Raw genomic sequence first — 16,741 nt, 5'->3', positions numbered from 1 at the left:
ATTGTGGCTCAATGGTAGAGCGCTCACCTAGTACATGCAAGGCCCTGGGTTCGATCCTCAGCCCCACATAAATAAATAAAATAAAGATATTGTGTCCAACTACAATTAAAAAAATAAATAAATATTAAAAAAAAAAACTAACCTTTTTTCTTATCTATCGTTAAGAGTGAACTGAGATTCCTTAGAGATCACTCTTGGGAACCTGTGCGAAGCCTCTTGACTTCTTTTCTTGTCTTCCTCTATCAGTTGTGCCATCTGCCAGGAGGGGTCAGGGTCTTTCTGACTATGTGTGGCTTCCCTTGGAAGCATCAGGAACATTTCCTTCTCCAATGACCCTCCTCTTTGCAGAATGTGCACTGGTTGGCTTCCTGTTTTCTAGGGTCCTCTTGATCTCCCTGATTGGCAGATGGGATGACTCATGGGAGTTGCAAGGCCCAGAGAGGGGTCCTGTCATTCACTGGATCTTGGCTGACCCCAGAAGGCAAAGGCCAAATATTGGCTGTTTTTCTCCTTGGCCCTTTTACTTTTCTTACTTTAGTCTCCAATTTTTGGTTTGAAACATCCAGCAGGCCAGTTTTACCAGTCTTAAAGTGGGAGTCCCATGGGTGATGGCTTATTTTAAAATTTACTCAGGTTGTATCATTAGAAGGAATACTTTTTTAAAAAGTTTTTTTAACATTTATTTTTTTAGTTGTCAGCGGACACAACATCTTTGTTTGTATGTGGTGCTGAGGATTGAACCTGGGTCGCATGCATGCCAAGCGAGTGCGCTACCTCTTGAGCCATATCCCCAGCCCCAATTTTACGTTCTTTTAAAATTTGATAATGTTACATGTCTTTTATAATTTACCCAAACCTTTACTTAGTTTTGTATTACATCCCTGGATTATTTTGAGATTTTAGTAATCTTTACAATAAAAATCTATCTTTTTAACACAACTTTAAATAAACTTAAATTTAGCTTACTTTGGAGGCACCCTAACATGGAGTAGGGTGAGAGGCAGATTTATCTCAGGTAAGGTGGGGCCTTGACCAATAACACAATACAAGATTACATCTGAAACATGAATCAAACAAAAATTGAGAGTTCTTAACTTTCTTTATGTGTGAAAAAAAGTGGCAAAATGTTTCCATCTTTCATATTGTTAACCTTTAAATAAAATAGGCTGTCCTTGTTACTTGCCAAAAACATATTTAAATTTTCAGACTGGTATAAAGAGTAACACAAAATTTATATATCACTTATTGATGATAAGCTATTTTTACTCAATTACATTTACAAAATATTAAATATCAAATAAATCCTCAGCTAAACTTGTTATTTCTACTTAAGTCTGAGAGAGACTATAGCTACAGATAATTTTAGTTTGGAGAACACCAGCCTGGTAAAATGTTCTCATAAGCTTTATATTTTACTTGAAGGGCATGATTACATTGATGTCCTTATTAACCAAGTTTAATTGGTTAAATCCATAAGGTAGGGTTATAACCTAAAATAAAAGTTGTTTGTTTAACTGAAGTTGTACAAACCCTAATTCCTTTGAGCCTTAGCTTCCCTAAGTAATAAAACCTAACAGACACAAGAAAATTATTTTTTTTTATGGCGGTGCTGGGGATTGAAGCCAGGGCCTTGTGCATGCAAGGCAAGCACTCTACCAACTGAGCTATATCCCCAGCCCAAGAAAATTATCTTGATAGGTAAGAGCAGATGAATGCTCAGACTTTGCTTTCTCTTAGTACATAGAAATTCAAATAACTAACTGAAAGTGCTACTTATAGCCAATTTAGTCACATATGCAAACTTTTTGAGATGTACCTTTCCTAAACTCCTGCAGCTCAGACATTCAACAACCGGTTTACATCCTTAGTTTTGTGCTCTTTCACCTTGGACTTAGGAACAAGAATATTTTACCATGCAAAAATGCTTTCTCATCCAGAAACATTTCTTTTACCTTGTAATTTAAAAAAATATATATTCTTACATCTGTAACTCTTTTAGTGTTGAAATTCACGAAGTCCTCGGCTGCCAGCAGTTTTCTTCTCTGTCCCCTCCAAGAAGACAGGCTAGCAAAAAGATAGGAGCAGCAGGGAGGGGGAGGTGGAGGTGACCTAAATGAAAGTTACAGAAAAATTTAGATTCAAAGATTAATAGGGCACAGTCAATTAGAAAATCATGGGCTAAGCCAATAGCTTTGGTACCTTCCCAATGCCTGTACAACATAGATTCCAATCATTAGCCCAACACTTAAAGTGTCTGTTCCATGTGGACTCTGATCAATGTCTTTACCTAGAAGCTCGAGGTCCCCAGACTAGTACACCTAAGTGGAAAAGGCTTTCAACACATCATGAGAGTCTGTCTCTTCAGTAAATGAGTAATGTTTACAGTGGCACACACCTGTAATCCCAGCAGCTTGGGAGGCTGAGGCAGGAGGATTGTGAATTCTAAGTCAGCCTCAGCAATTTAGAGAGGCCCTGTCTCTAAATAAAATATAAAAGTGGCTGCGGGGGGATGGGGGTTTGGCTCAGTGGTAGAGTGCTTGCCTAGCATGCATGAGGCACTGGGTTCAATCCTCAGCACCACATAAAAACAAATAAAGTCCATTGTCAACTAAAAAGAAAGTATTAAAACAAGAGGGGGTGCTGGGGATGTGGCTCAGTGGTTAATCGCCCCGGGGTTCAATCCCTGGTACCAAAAAAAAAGAAAAAGGAAATGACATACTTTACTCTTTACAGTACTTTAATCAAAACAGAGCTGAAACTTTTTGTTTGCATGTAAAATTACATCTGTTAGAATTTTAATTCTTAGTAACCTTAGAAGGTTAAAACCTAGAAACGAGCAATCTTTTTTAAAAATTTTTTATAGCTGTAGATGGACACAATACCTTTATTTTATTTATTTATTTTTATGTGGTGCTGAGGATCAAACCCAGTGTTTCCCACGTGCTAGGCAAGCGCTCTACCACTGAGCTATAACCCCAGCCTGGTTTAGTCATTTTAAAGGCATCTTCATTCACTCTTAGCCAATCAGATTGACCCTTTTTGTTAAAGTTTTATGTAAGTCAGGCCTGCAGAGGCCTCTGCCCTTCTGCAGCTCCCCAACCAGTGCCAGGAGATTCTGTGGTGACTTCCAGAGCAAGGACTGACTGCGATCATCTGTGGCCCCCATATTCCTGTATCAGAGGAGTGACTGCATAATGAGGTCACTTAAGGGATCATGAGGTGCTATAGGGAGGAGAGGCTTCGTAGGGGGAGGGAACTTCATGTGTAGGATGGGAAGGAGCCTGGAGGAACTGAGAGCAGAGGCTAGGAGGCAGGAAGAGTACCAAGTCCTGTGGTGGCTGAGGCCTGGAGCACAGGCCAGAGGGATGAGGGACTTATTTGGTAGACAGGGAAGCTGAGGACAGAGAGAAAGACCAAGCAGCCAGGGCCATTGCTACTGCCTCCTCCTATCAGGACAGGACACGGCCTGTGTGTCTAACCCAAGGAGCACATGCAGAGTGTTTTGCAAGAGAGAGGACTAGTGTTGTGACATATTTCCCCACTATTGTTGCACCTGTCACCTTGTGAACTCTCATGCCAGTCAGTTCCCCTCTGGACACTGAGGCCCAAAGTCACACAGTGTGAATGCTGGGATCACACCCAGGCCTGTCTGAGTCCAGAGCCTTTACCCACAGCACCTCAAGGACAGTCAGACACATATTGGGCACGTGTCAGATGTCATAAATGGCAAGCACTGACTTCTCTGCCAGATGAGATGAGCACCCTCGCTGTCTGAATCAGGGGTCATCAGTGGTGTGTGGAAGGGCTGCTGGGGGTCGTGAGAGGAAGCATCTCCTGGGTTCAAGTGGGGCCTGAACCACCTTCAGCTCTTGGGTAAGGGGGGAGAAATGACACCTGGCTCATGGCATTGTTGAGATTCTTGTTCCAAGTGCTGGACCCAGTGTGGGTGGTCACTGATATAATCATTGCTCCTCACTTTGCATTTTCTGTGTTGCTTCTCACTGGGAGCAGCACAGACTGCTTAGTTGGATGGTAAAATAAGGTTGTTCCTGTGACCTTGAGGGTATGCTGGGAAGCACTGTTGCCCAAGCCGTGTGTGGTGATCTCCACACAGCCTCCGTCACAGAGGACACCATGCATGCTCGGACCCCAGGACCCACAGGGATGCAGGGTGACAGCTGGTCTGCTTCAGATGATCCGTGTAGACCCTGAGGTTGGCCTCACCCTTGAGACCCCCTTCCCAGCTGCAAAGTGGGGCCAGCGGAGTGAGAGAGTGCCCACTTATGGCTGGCACGATAGGGTGGGGGGGCGACAGTGACCAGGCCCCTGCCTCAGACTGATGTGCTGTGCTCTCTTCCCCAGAGACTGATGGAGAGGCAGAAACGGAAGGCGGACATCGAGAAGGGGCTACAGTTCATTCAGTAAGTGTGCGGCAGGTGGTGGGCAGGGCAGGTCCTCAGGAAGCCACACCCTCTCCTGCTTTCCTGTTTCCTGCTGGCTGAGCCCCTGCGGGTCAGGCTCCTGTGTATATTGGGGTGTGGAGAGGTGGGTGAGCTGGCCAGGCAGAGGCCACAGCTCCACAGGTAGGAGGTCCCTGTGCCTTGCTACCTGCCGGTCTTGTCCAGTATATTACTCCACCCTCACCCTCCACATCACACACACACACACACACACACACACACCGTGAATTCTCTTGCACACCTGCATGCATCTTCTAACAAATCAATAGTCCCTATTTTTTGAGCTCTTACTGTCTCTCTGTACTGGGCCCTGTATATCTCTCCATCATCTTTTTAATCTTCACAACAGCCCAGTAAAGTAGGTCACTTTATTTCCATTTCTCAGATGAGAAAGTTGAGGCTTAGCTGTGTGTGGTAGTACATACCCAGTGGCTTGGGAGGCTGAGGCAGTAGGATTGCAAGTTCAAGGCCATCCCAGCAACAGCAAGGCACTAAACAACTTAGTGAGACGCTGTCTCTAAATAAAATACAAAATAGGGGCTGGGGATGTGGCTCAGTGGTCAAGTGCCCTTGAGTTCAATCCCCAGCTCCCCCCTGCCAAAAAGAAAAAGAAAGAAAGAAAAAAGAAAAAGAAAGAAAGAAAGCTGAGGCTTAGAGAGGCTAAAAAACTTATTTAAGGTTACACAGTTATTGAGTGACAGCGTTCAAAGCCAGGTCTGGCTGACTTCAAAACCCATGTTTTTCCATTAAATGTCCCTAGCACCCAAGTGCCATTGTTGTTTTTTCATTTTTTTCTTTGTATGAAAAGTATTTTTACTAACCTTTTTATTTTGTCTCCATTAAATAGATCCTCAGGGGCATATTTATTATGACAATAATGAAGCATATTTGGGGTCCCTCACTTACATGGGCCTTTCCTGAGGCCTTGGAGACACTCACACCCTAGCAATTCTATGTTCAAAATTTCCTATTCTTTTTCTTAAGTAGAGTTCCCTGTGAAACTGGAATTTGCCTCTGTAAACCCTTATAGACTCCCGGGTTTTGTTCCCTCACCTGAATTTACAAAGTACTCCCTGCCTTTTCTTACCCACGTTGGCACCACAAACTAGGCCCCTTTTCAAATAGTCACTCCATGTTGCTCTCATACAGTGAGGTTTATGTCAACACCATGCATCACTTCTCCTAGATCCTTCCCCAGGGGACCCTTTGTGTCTCGCCGCCTCGGGCCGTTGGTAATGCATCCTGCAGCTGAGGGGCTCAGGCTGTCCTGTCCTCACACTTGAGCATCAGAGCAGCTGCCTCTGCTTTACTCATCACCTAGGCAGGTCTTGCATTTGGGGAAGCAACTGTTTGATTTTCAAGAAGTGCTCAGATTTATTCAGAGTCTGGTCTGGCGAACAAGGTGAGCTTTGCAACTACTGTTTTTCATCTTGTAAGCCAGGCGTAGTGGCACACACCTATGATCCCACAACTTGGGAGGCTGAGGCAAGAAGATAGCAAGTTCAAGGGCAGCCTCAAGAATGTAGTGAGGTCCTATTTCAAAATTTAAAAAAAGAGAGAGGGCAGAGAATGTAGCTCAGTGATCGTGTCCCTGGGTTCAACCTTAGAATCCTGTGCCTTTAACCTAAATCACTGATTTCTGTAGAGCTTATCGGTGTCCCAGTTCTCTGCTTCCTGTATGGTTTCCTGTCCCCCGTCTTGGCCTCTTGAGGCATGGCTTACAGGCCACACAGTAGGACCTGCTCCTGTTACAGTCTGTCCCACTGGCTTTGCCCCATTCTCTGACAGTTTTCACACATATGTATTCCATGTGTTTAGCAAGGGGCCTAAGGTAGATTCCCCACCTTCTGTGTGAGCCCCTGTGCTATCCCCTCCTCCAGGCCTTGAGCTGCAGCCCTGGCCCTGCCTTGGCCAGACTGCTGTTTCTCCTCTTGCCCTTTCCAGGGTGGGGGCCTCCTATGCCCAGCCTTGGCTCTGCCACCCATGTAACATGGAGAGACTTGGAACCTGTGCTCTCTTATTAGGGAGAGGGCTGGTTTCAGGCAGAGGACAGCCGCTGAGCCAGACCCACTGCTGGCACTGGTCTGCTCTTTCTCAGCATCTATACTTGGGAGAGCCTGGCTGTTGGGCCCTGGGGAAAATGCAAGTCCTTCCATCAGAGTCCACCAACCTGCATGCTGTCCCCTCACCCCAGCCCACAAAGTACTGAGGTCCAAGTTGGAGGGGCCCTCTCCTGGTATGACCTGATGCTTATAGTTCTAGCTCTGGGGCCTCCATGAGTCTGAGACCCCTGGGCTCACACAGACCTGTGTCCCTCTCTTTATCTGCTAGGTCAACACTACCCCTAAAGCAAGAAGAGTATGAGGTGAGTGTCAGCTGCTGGGTTGGATGAAGGTGAAGGGCGAGCCCATCCAGGGAAGGGGGTTGGGGGCTGGGGCCAGGGCTGCATGGAGAAGAGCCCCTGAGTTCCCTGTGCACCCTGCCCTGACAGGCCTTCCTGCTCAAGCTGGTGCAGAATCTGTTTGCTGAGGGCAATGACCTGTTTCGAGAGAAGGACTATAAGCAGGCCCTGGTGCAGTACATGGAGGGACTGAACGTGGCTGACTACGCTGCCTCTGACCAGGTGGCCCTGCCCCAGGAGCTGCTGTGCAAGCTGCATGTGAACAGGGCTGCCTGCTACTTCACCATGGTGAGTCCGACTCCCCCGCCCTCTCTCCCGCTGCTCACCATGTCCCCTGGATGCCCCCTCCAGGTAGTCCTGCACCCAGTGAGTACGAAGGCCTGGGGCTGGCCTCCTTTGTCTCCTCCTGTCTGACTCTTACTCTCTATTCCTGAGGCTCTCAGTCCCAGCTGCACAGCAGACTCACCTGGAGAACTTTAAAAAACAGATAAGCCAGGTGGCCTATAGTTCCTGCTACTCCGGAGGCTGAGACAGGAGGATTGCTTGAGCCCAGGGATTCAGGATCAGCCTGTGCAAGTTCAGGCAAGACCCCATCTCCAAAAAAAAAAAAAGGAATATGGATGCAAAATAAAGAGTTCTTAAAACATGGTACTGATGCCCTAGCCCTGCCCCAAATGAATTGAGTTAGAATCTCGAGGTGACATTGGATATTGGTGGGAGTCTAACTTGCCCCACTTCTCCCTCCCAGCCTCCTCGCTCTCCCCAAGCTCCTGCTTAGAGCTCCAGCCTCCTCCTCTTCCCTATCCCACTCCTACTCTGGCTCAGCTGCTGTTCAGGTCCTGTAGGAAGCTCTGCTGCAGACATGCAGAGGGTCCAGGGAGACCTCTGCAATCCAGCCAGCTTTTCTAGATGGTGCATCTCTGGATGCCTAAGGATTTGGCCCTCTGCACGCTTCTTTGTGCAGAGCTGCCCTAGGATTTCACTTCTCAGAGGTGCCACTCCTCCGCACTTGATGATTTAAACTGAAGACAGATGTGCAAATATGTGGGGGAGGACCAGGCTCAGCACTGCACAACCTGCAGCTGTCCCTGCAGTGTCCTGCCAGTGCCCACTGCAGCCTGCCAGTTGCACACACAAATGCCCCTACTCATTGTCTGATTGTGGCCTTTTCCCTGGGACCTCTCAAGCCCTGCTCCTGAGCCCAGCCCTGCCCCTGCTCCTGCTCTGCAGTGAAGGGACGCTGTTGTTCAGCCCTAGATGGGGTTAGGAGCCTGGGACAGAGTGCGCAGGTGCTGACTAATGGGTCCCCCACTCCTCTCCCACAGGGCCTGTATGAGAAAGCACTGGAGGACAGCGAGAAGGCACTGCTCCTGGATAGCGAGAGCATCCGGGCGCTGTTCCGCAAGGCGCGCTCCCTCAATGAGCTGGGACGCCACAAGGAGGCCTACGAGTGCAGCAGCCGGTGCTCCCTGGCCCTGCCACACGTGAGTCCCGACTCCAAAGCCTCTGCTCTGGCCCTCAGGTAGGCCAAGCTTCCACATCTTACTGAGCCTCGGTTTCCTCTGTGACATGGAGTTGCAGACACTGATAGGAATGCTGGCCATCATCTCTGAGCTCTGATTATGTGCCAGGCACTACGAAAACTGCATTATGGGTATTAACTCACCACATCCACGCAACAACCCTGTGAGGAAGATGCTCTTATGGTCCTCCCACTTATTATTATTATTTTTTTACTGGGAATTGAACTGAAGGCACTTTAGCACTGAACTACATTCCCAGCCCTTTTTACTGTTTATTTTGAGACAGGGTTTTGCTAAGTAGCTTATTATACCCATTTTAAAGGTGAAGTGACAGAGACACAGAAAGAAAGTATCATTCCTGAAATCACAACAACCAATGGGTGGCTGAGCTGAGATTTGGACCCTAGCAGTCTGTGGGTTGTGGTTTTTTTTTGTTTGTTTGTTTGTTTGTTTTTGTTTTTTTAATTTAAAATTTTTTTAGTTATAGAGGGACACAATATCTTTATTTTGTTTATTTTTATGTGGTGCTGAGGTTCGAACCCAGTGCCTCACATGTGCGAGGCAAGCATTCTGTCACTGAGCCACAACTCCAGCCCCCAGCAGTCTGGTTTTTGAGTCTGTGCTTTTGACCTCTACTGTGATGACTAGAGGGGTGCCTTATGTGCTGGTCCTGGTTGTCAGCACTCAGGAAAACAGCAATGGGAAATGGCCAGTAACGAGCCTGTGAGATGGCCCCACCCACAGTCAGCTGGACACATGTCCCCTCCCCACTCATCCATTAACAGTATTCAGGCATAGATCTATGTGCTTCAAGGACTTACAGTCCACTGGTGACAAATTAAAATAGCACTTGGGTCTAGGCCTGGTTCTGCCTTGTCTCCCAGTGTGCCCTTGGACAGAGCACTTTTTTTTCTTGTTTTTTTGGTACTGGAGATTGAACCCAGGGGCACTTAACAACTGAGCTACAATCCCAGCCCATTTTTGTGTTTCATTTAGAGTCAGGTCTCACTAAATTACTTAGGACCTCACTAAGTTGCTGAGGCTGGCTTTGAACTCATGATCCTCCTGTCTCAGCTTTCCGAGCTGCTGGGTCTACAGGTGTGCACCATCACGCCCAGCTGGACATTGCTTGCCACACCTCTGTATCAATATAATGCCCTTCGTACTTTATCCCTGACATAGTGACTGTTGAAAAGCTTAGAAAATGGAAGATGCTGCCCAGGAAGGGGGAGAGGGCAGGAAACCTCCCTGAAAGAGGTGGGGTGTGAGCAGGGCCTGAAGAAGGCAGGCAGTGTGTGTGGTGGGAGAGGATGGCAGTGCTGGATGGGTGGCTGGGGTTGGGTTTATTCTTGGGTCTTCTACTCTTAGCTGTGTCTTCTTGGCCATGACTTAGTCTCCAGAAGCCTTGGTTTACACTCCTGTAAAATGGGACTAACAACATATAATGCATCATAGGGATGTGCTGAGGCTAGAATTAGCAGATCATACACCAGGACATCTACTGTTGTGCACCAGGAGATGTTATTATACATAATGCTTCCCTGATTCTGCTTAGTTCACTATTAAGAATGTTTCTTAGGCTGGGGATGTAGCTCAGTGGAAGAGTGTTTGCCTAGTTTGTGTCAGGCCCTGGTCTCAATCCCAGTAGGGCAAAAGAAAAAAAGAATGTTTCTTTGTGACAATAATCCCCTGATCCCCATAGCATTTTTTTTTCTTAGAGAGAGAGAGAGAATTTTAATATTTATTTTTTAGTTCTTGGCGGACACAACATCTTTGTTTTTGTATGTGGTGCTGAGGATTGAACCCGGGCCAGACGCATGCCAGGCGAGCACGCTACCACTTGAGCCACATCCCCAGCACCCCCCCCCCATAGCATTTTGTAGTGTCTATAGCAGACCCACAGCTAGGTCTTGTGGGGAGCTCACTTCTGACAGGGGCAGGGCAGGTCCAACCTACAGATAAAGAAGCCCCAGTGAGGGTTAGGAAATTGCCTACAGAAGTACCCCAACCTGGGATTCTTTATTTTGCATTAGGGAATTCCCCCCTTTTATGGTATTTACTGGGCAAATACTGAGCCCCTGTATCATGATGGGCATTGGGACTAGAAGTCGCTCAGATCCAGGACTTGACCACCAGGAGCTTGTCAGCAAGATAGGGAAAGGGGCAAGCTCACACAGTGACACAGCACCCCTGGCCCTGCTGTGGCCTAGAGCACAGTGCATAGTAACCCATTTCTTTATTGACTGATTGATCTCCACTATTGTTCTGGATACTCTATGAGGCCTGTCTGCCCTGTGTACTGTGGTGCTGCTTATGGCTGGCACACAGTGCATATTTGGTGATACAGCCTGCAGGGGAGGGAGGAGCAGGTATGTTTGTCCATCACTCACCATGACCAGGTGCTGTTCAGAACTTCACATTCCCTTGCTCCTTGGGGCCTCACAGGAACCCTATGTGTGAAACACATGTCGTTTAGCAAGGGTTATAAGAAACTGTCTAGGACAGAAGCAAGTTGTAGAATAATTGGTTTATGATTCCATTTACATTAAAAAAAAGAAATAAAAGAAAGAAAGGAAGGAAGGAAGAAAGAAAAGGAAGAAAAAAGCCCCAAAAAAGAAAACAAAGCATTCTTCATAGGTCTGGATGCATGCACTCCTAGGGAAGATCTGCAGGGAAATGCAACAGACCCACAACACAGTTCCTTCTGGGGAGGAACCACAGTGAGGCTGAGTGAGCAAGAGTACTTGCACTCACTCTAACAGTCTACCTTCTGCAGTTCGCTCTTACTTACTGAATTTTAGAAATAAAAAGGTAAGGACTGGGACCAGGCGTGGTGGTGTACACCTGTAATCCCAGCTACTTGGGAGGCTAATGCAGGAGGATTGCATGTTTGAGGCCAGCCTGAACAACTCGGCAAAACTCTGTCTCAAAGTAAAAAGACTGGGGATGCAGTTTAGTGGCAAAGGTTTCCTGGGCTCAACCTCCAATATCACCAAAAAAGAAGAAGAAGAAGAAAGACACATAACTCAGTGGCACTTGCCTAGCATCATGTATGAGACCCCTGGTTCCATTCTCAGCACCCCCCCCCCAAAAAAAAAGAAGAAGGAGAGAAAAAGGAGAGGACAAAGATAATATTAAAATTAAATTCAAATAGCATGATTTGAGCTAGGCATGGTGGCACATGCCTGTAATCCCAGTGACTCAGGAGGCTGAGGTAGGAGGATCACAAGTTCAAGGCCAGCCTCAGCAACTTAGCAAGGCCTAAACAACTTAACAAGACCCTGTCTCAAAATAAAAAATAAAAAGGAGTGGGGATGAGGGTCAGTGGTAAATCACCCCTGGTTTTAATCCCTAGTATTCACCCCTCTCCCCAAAATAAATAAATAAATAAATAAATAAAAATGGTTTGAGTGAAGCACAGTGGTGCACACCTGCAATCCTAGCAACTCAGGAGGCCGAGGCAAGAGAACCACACATTCCAGGCTAGGCTCAGCAACTTAGCAAGATCTTGTCTCTTTTTTCTTTTTTTTTCTGTAGTGCTGGGGATGGTGCTCTACCACTGATCCACATCCCCAGTCCAAGATCTTGTCTCAAAATAAAAAGGACTGCAGATATAGCTTTGTGATAAAGTGCCCCTAGGTTAAGTCCTCAGTGCAGAAAGAAAAAGAAGAAAAAAAAAACCCAACAGTCAGGTGTGGTGGTACAGCCTACTCAGGAGGCTGAGGCAAGACGATCATGGGAACCCAGGAGTTGGAGACCAGCCAGGCAACACAGCCAGACCCTGTCTCAAAGACAGAGGGATAATTAAAATAGAATACAATAAAATAAAAGCCAAATTACTCCTTTGCTCTCCCCCAAATAAAAGGGAATATAGAAATAAAAACCTGTGTTCAAGGTGGCTTAGAAAGCCAGCACCACCTCCCAGGGCCTCACTTTCTTGGCTGAGACATGCACTAGCCAGGATCCCCCTTTCATGGCTCCACGAGATGTCCAGCAGCACAACTCTGTGGGCCCAGGCAGCCTGACTCACTGGTGTCCTGTGTCTTGTCTCCTCCAGGATGAAAGTGTCACTCAACTGGGTCAGGAGCTGGCTCAGAAACTTGGGCTGCGAGTACGGAAGGCGTATAAGAGGCCCCAGGTAGGTGGGCTCTGGACCCTGGGGCAGGAGGTAGGGAGAGGGATACAGGAAGGATCAGGTACCACTGGAAAGGTGGGTGAGGTGGCCAGGGCTGGGTGAGGACAGAGCAAGTGACAGCAGGTGATCTTTCTTCCTATTGGCTGAAAGCCCTGGGATGAGTACCAGGACCTTGTGGAAGAGGGAAGAACAGCCACGGCCCTTAGCTCACCTTAGACACCAGCTGTTAAAATGTGCTCCCTGCCTGCCCTGGCTGACTTTAACCACCCTGGAGATGGCCTCAGTTGACACCGGTGTCCTTCTGCCTGTTTTCTCAAATAACCCCGTGTGGTGCCTGTCTGAGGTTCCAGGACCTGTTTGGCTTCTTCATATCCACATTGATTCATTTGGCATCTGCGTGTGCCAGGGTACTGCTGCACACAGGAGAGCAGATGGCTCTATAGTCTCTGCCATGACCTTGAGCAAGTCAGTTCATCTTTCTCCACCTTGTTTCCACATCTGGAAGACGGGGGTAATTGTGCCCACCTCAGGGGGAATGTTTGAGATGGCCCCTAGTTCAGGGCCTGAAACACAGCAGGAACTTGCATGTGTGTGTGTGGGGGGGTCTTTGCCCAGGTTGAGGTTGGAAGAAGAAAACACTAAAACCCAGGTAGACAGGGCAGGCCTGGGGACAGGGAACCTCAGATAGCACTGCAGACCCAGCAGCCTGTGTCAGGGCTTCTCTGTTGCCCCGGCTGGCAGGATACTGAGCATCTTTCCAGAATTTTTTCTTTTTTTTTTTTTTTTGTACTAGGGATTGAACTCAGGGGCACTTGCACACTGAATCACATCCCCAACCCTATTTTGTATTTTATTTAGAGATAGGGTCTCACTGAGTTGCTTAGCGCCTCACCGTTGCTGAGGCTGACTTTGAACCCACAATCCTCCTGCCTCAGCCTCCCAAGCCGCTGGGATTACAGGCATGTGCCACCACGCCTGGCTCTTTCCAGAATCTTGATCTCTTCTCACCTCTCTCCAATCCCTAACAGGAATTGGAAACCTTTTCTCTGCTCAGTAATGGCACTGCAGCTGGCGTGGCAGATCAGGTAGGATGGGGCCAGGACGCCAAGTCTCTTCCCTACCCCTGTACCAAACTGTCTTGGTTCATTCTTTGTGAGAGCTTTGGATTCCCTCTCTGGGGTATAGATGGCTTCAGGCAGTGTGATGCCCTGTTGGTCTGCAGCCACTTGGACCACAAATGGCACCATGCCTGATGGTAGACCCTTTAGCCCCTGTAAATGTTTCATCCATTCCTGCGACCTTTCTGAGGCCCCTCCCACATTCACAGGGATCGGGGCTGGTCAGTTATGAGGTCCATGATATGCCCAAGCAGAGTAGACTGCACCACAGAGAGGACCAGGTTAGCTGTGCCTCCATGTCTCTCTCTCTCTCTCTCTCTCTCTCTCTCTCTCTCACACACACACACACACACACACACACACACAAACACGCACACATACAGAGTGATCTGAGAACACACGAGGTTTGGTAGAGTCCCCGCGAAGATCCTGGTGCCCTGTAGGTTGTATAGACCCATGTGAGTGTGGTCTGCTAAGATCCCTGCTGGCTTCTCTAACATGGGAGTAGCATTCATTCCAAATCTGTCATTCCAACAGCACCTAGAAGTGGGGTAGCTGGGCTGTGCCCACAGGCAATTATTGGGATGAAGGAGATAAGCAAAGGCCCTATAAGGCCCAGCTCTTTGCTAGAGCTGTCCCTTAGAGTGTGGGGAACAAGGGGCAAGGATGACATGAGTTCTAGGAACAGAGGAACAAGGCAGCCTTGTTGAGGAGGCGAGTGTTACGATCTGATAAACATTGAGAAAGCATTTCCTGTGTGCCAATCACCATCTGAGCTCTTGTATATATCAAGCTAGTTCATCCCTAGAGCCAGGGAGCAGGTTTCAGACAGGTGGAGAAGAGGGAACAGCATTCACACCCAGGGGAACAGCCTGGGGTTAGAAGAGAGGGGGATGTGTCCCAGACCCGAGTCCAGTTCCTTCCCAGGGAGTTCAGAAGAACCTGGCATCTGCAGCTGGATGCAGTGGGATTTAGAACCTGAGTGCTCCTCTTATTTGAGGTGGTCGCTCCACATCTCAGGGCCTTGGCTCCTTATCTTCACCTGCCAGTCGTAGGATTACAGTGAGTCATATCTGAAAGCTCCCAACCCTGTGCCTCCTGGAAAGATGGACTCCATAAATCTTTGCTGCTAAGGGAACATTACTAGTAGGGATTACGTGCAAAGGGACAGGAATAGGAGCCCAGAGAAGCAGGCCAGGGTGAGATGGTGGGTGGGAGGGCTGGGGGGCAGCTTTGCCCTTTGGAGCCTAGGGAGCCACATATAGTGCCAAACAGAGAGAATCATAGCTGCAATAAAGGTGATCATCTGGTTTTGCTCCCCCCCCCCCTTGAGTATTTTATATACTTATCATGTGAACAGTAGCTTTCTGATCCAGTGTGACGGCCTTGGTTTATGCAGCTTATCTGTGGTGAGCAAACACACCCTGGGGGACCCAAGTGCACATTTTGCTCTGTGCTCTGTGGACAGGGTGGTTGGGGGTGGTGCTGGGAGACAGCACAGGCCTAGGGCAGGCCCTAGTCAAACAGCCCCCTCTGATCTGAGAACGGCAGGCTTGGCCAACTTCTCCTCTGTGCTGTGGGACAACAGCTTACAGAGTACCTGGGCCAAATGCTGAATGACAGTGAGGAGGGGTGCTGCCCAGGACCTGCGTGAGGTGAGGCAGGGTGCTGGATAATCTTATTATTGCTACTACTGACCCTGGTAGGGGTGGCTAATGGTGAGGGTCTGGGTCTTCCTCTATCCTCCCCAGGAACATGTAGGACACAGGAGCCACCCAGGGCCTTACCAGGTAGCAAGACTTAGCAGAACCATGAAGGGCCCAGAGAAAAAGAGGAGGATATCAGATTAGAGGAATGACTTGTGCCACCTGTGGCCTAGCAGAGGGAGGCCATCAGAGATGAAGTATGGAGGCTGGTGAACAAAACACCCAAGCCAACCTGATGGCGCATCCTAAAAATGTGTGTTATGATCTATAAACACTGAGAAAGCCCTTCCTGTGTGCTAGGCACTGTTCTGAGCTCTTATAAATGTCAGTTTATCCCCATAACAATCCCAGGAGGCTGGTGGCTATATATTCTCATTTTATAAATAAAAAAATAGGCCCAGAGAGAGTAAGGAACTTGGCCGAACCAGAGAGTAGACTTGGGCCCAACTTTCCATCCAACAGAAAGGCCATAGTGGCAGTGAGATCCCACTTCTGGTGATTGCCCCTTTCTGCTTACTAGGAGGCTAGGGCTGCCCCTAGGGGAGTCGACATTTTTGTCTTTGAGCTGTGAGATGTAGAGGGCTTAGTAAAATCCTCAGTGCCCTCCCCAGGGTGTGGATCCAACCTTTGGCAGGTGGGGAAACCGAGGCTCAGAGGTCCTATCCTATCCCCAGGGTCACTGCTGCCATGAGGTGCACCTGGGAGGCTTTTCTGACCCCACCCCACCCCTCCTAGCCAGAGTCTGTCTGACCCCTGGCTAGACCCCAAAGTCCAGCATGTGACAGGTGTTTGGTGTTTGAACCCACCCTAGGCCCTCCATGACTGGCCATCAGCATAGCCACGTTGGGGTGCCAGGCTATGCCTTCCAAGCCTGTGTCCCCTGCCTGACTGATGTACTTCTCCACAGGGAACTTCCAATGGATTGGGCTCCATAGATGACATTGAAACAGGTAGTAATCCCTGATCAACAGGACAGGGTGGCAAAGGAGCTTAGCTCCTGTCCCCAAGGTCCCCGGGGAGTCAGAAGTCAGTCCCCTTCCCATCCTGTAGACAGGGCTCCTGAGGGGCTCCTGAGGAGAGGAGAGAAGTAGAGGGTTGAAGGTCGGTCCCACTGTGGGCAGAAGAGCTCCTCTCTAGCTGTCCTCTGCCCTCGCTCTAGGCCTGCCCGGACAGACACCCACTGCTTCCACTGCCCTCCTGGCCCCTCTCCTCCTCATTGGCTTCCAGGAAGGGTTCCACCTTGTCAGTGTCCCTTAGAGAGTGGGCACTGCTGACCCTAGAGAAGATGAGGATGAGAGATATTCAGGTGGAACCAAAGCCATCGGGAGATGCCGTAGGACTGAACCCCCACCCCAGGTTTCCTTCCTTGGCCATCACAGGCTTCTGCCCTGGGGCCAG

The 16,741-nt window shown here is 48.5% G+C and overlaps 1 protein-coding gene across 4 annotated transcripts in view; it reads left to right on the top strand.

Moving 5' to 3' along the window:
* Positions 1–4,362: 4,362 nt before the first annotated feature.
* Zc3h7b (zinc finger CCCH-type containing 7B) overlaps positions 4,363–16,741 on the top strand; it is a 31,832-nt gene continuing 19,453 nt past the window's right edge. For 2 of the 4 annotated variants that reach the window (XM_015501871.2, XM_015501869.2), the window contains exons 1-7: positions 4,363–4,421; positions 6,792–6,825; positions 6,952–7,149; positions 8,187–8,345; positions 12,442–12,522; positions 13,548–13,604; positions 16,251–16,293. In XM_015501871.2, coding sequence (XP_015357357.1) covers positions 4,369–4,421; positions 6,792–6,825; positions 6,952–7,149; positions 8,187–8,345; positions 12,442–12,522; positions 13,548–13,604; positions 16,251–16,293 — 625 coding nt within the window. In that variant the 5' untranslated portion in view covers positions 4,363–4,368. The remainder of the gene's footprint in view (positions 4,422–6,791; positions 6,826–6,951; positions 7,150–8,186; positions 8,346–12,441; positions 12,523–13,547; positions 13,605–16,250; positions 16,294–16,741) is intronic. The other 2 variants (XM_048803086.1, XM_015501870.2) reach the window with 2 other exon arrangements.

Source organism: Marmota marmota, unplaced genomic scaffold, assembly GCF_001458135.2.
Source record: "Marmota marmota marmota unplaced genomic scaffold, marMar, whole genome shotgun sequence".
Lineage (NCBI taxonomy): Eukaryota > Metazoa > Chordata > Mammalia > Rodentia > Sciuridae > Marmota > Marmota marmota.
This window is presented reverse-complemented; position numbering and strand designations above follow the sequence as displayed.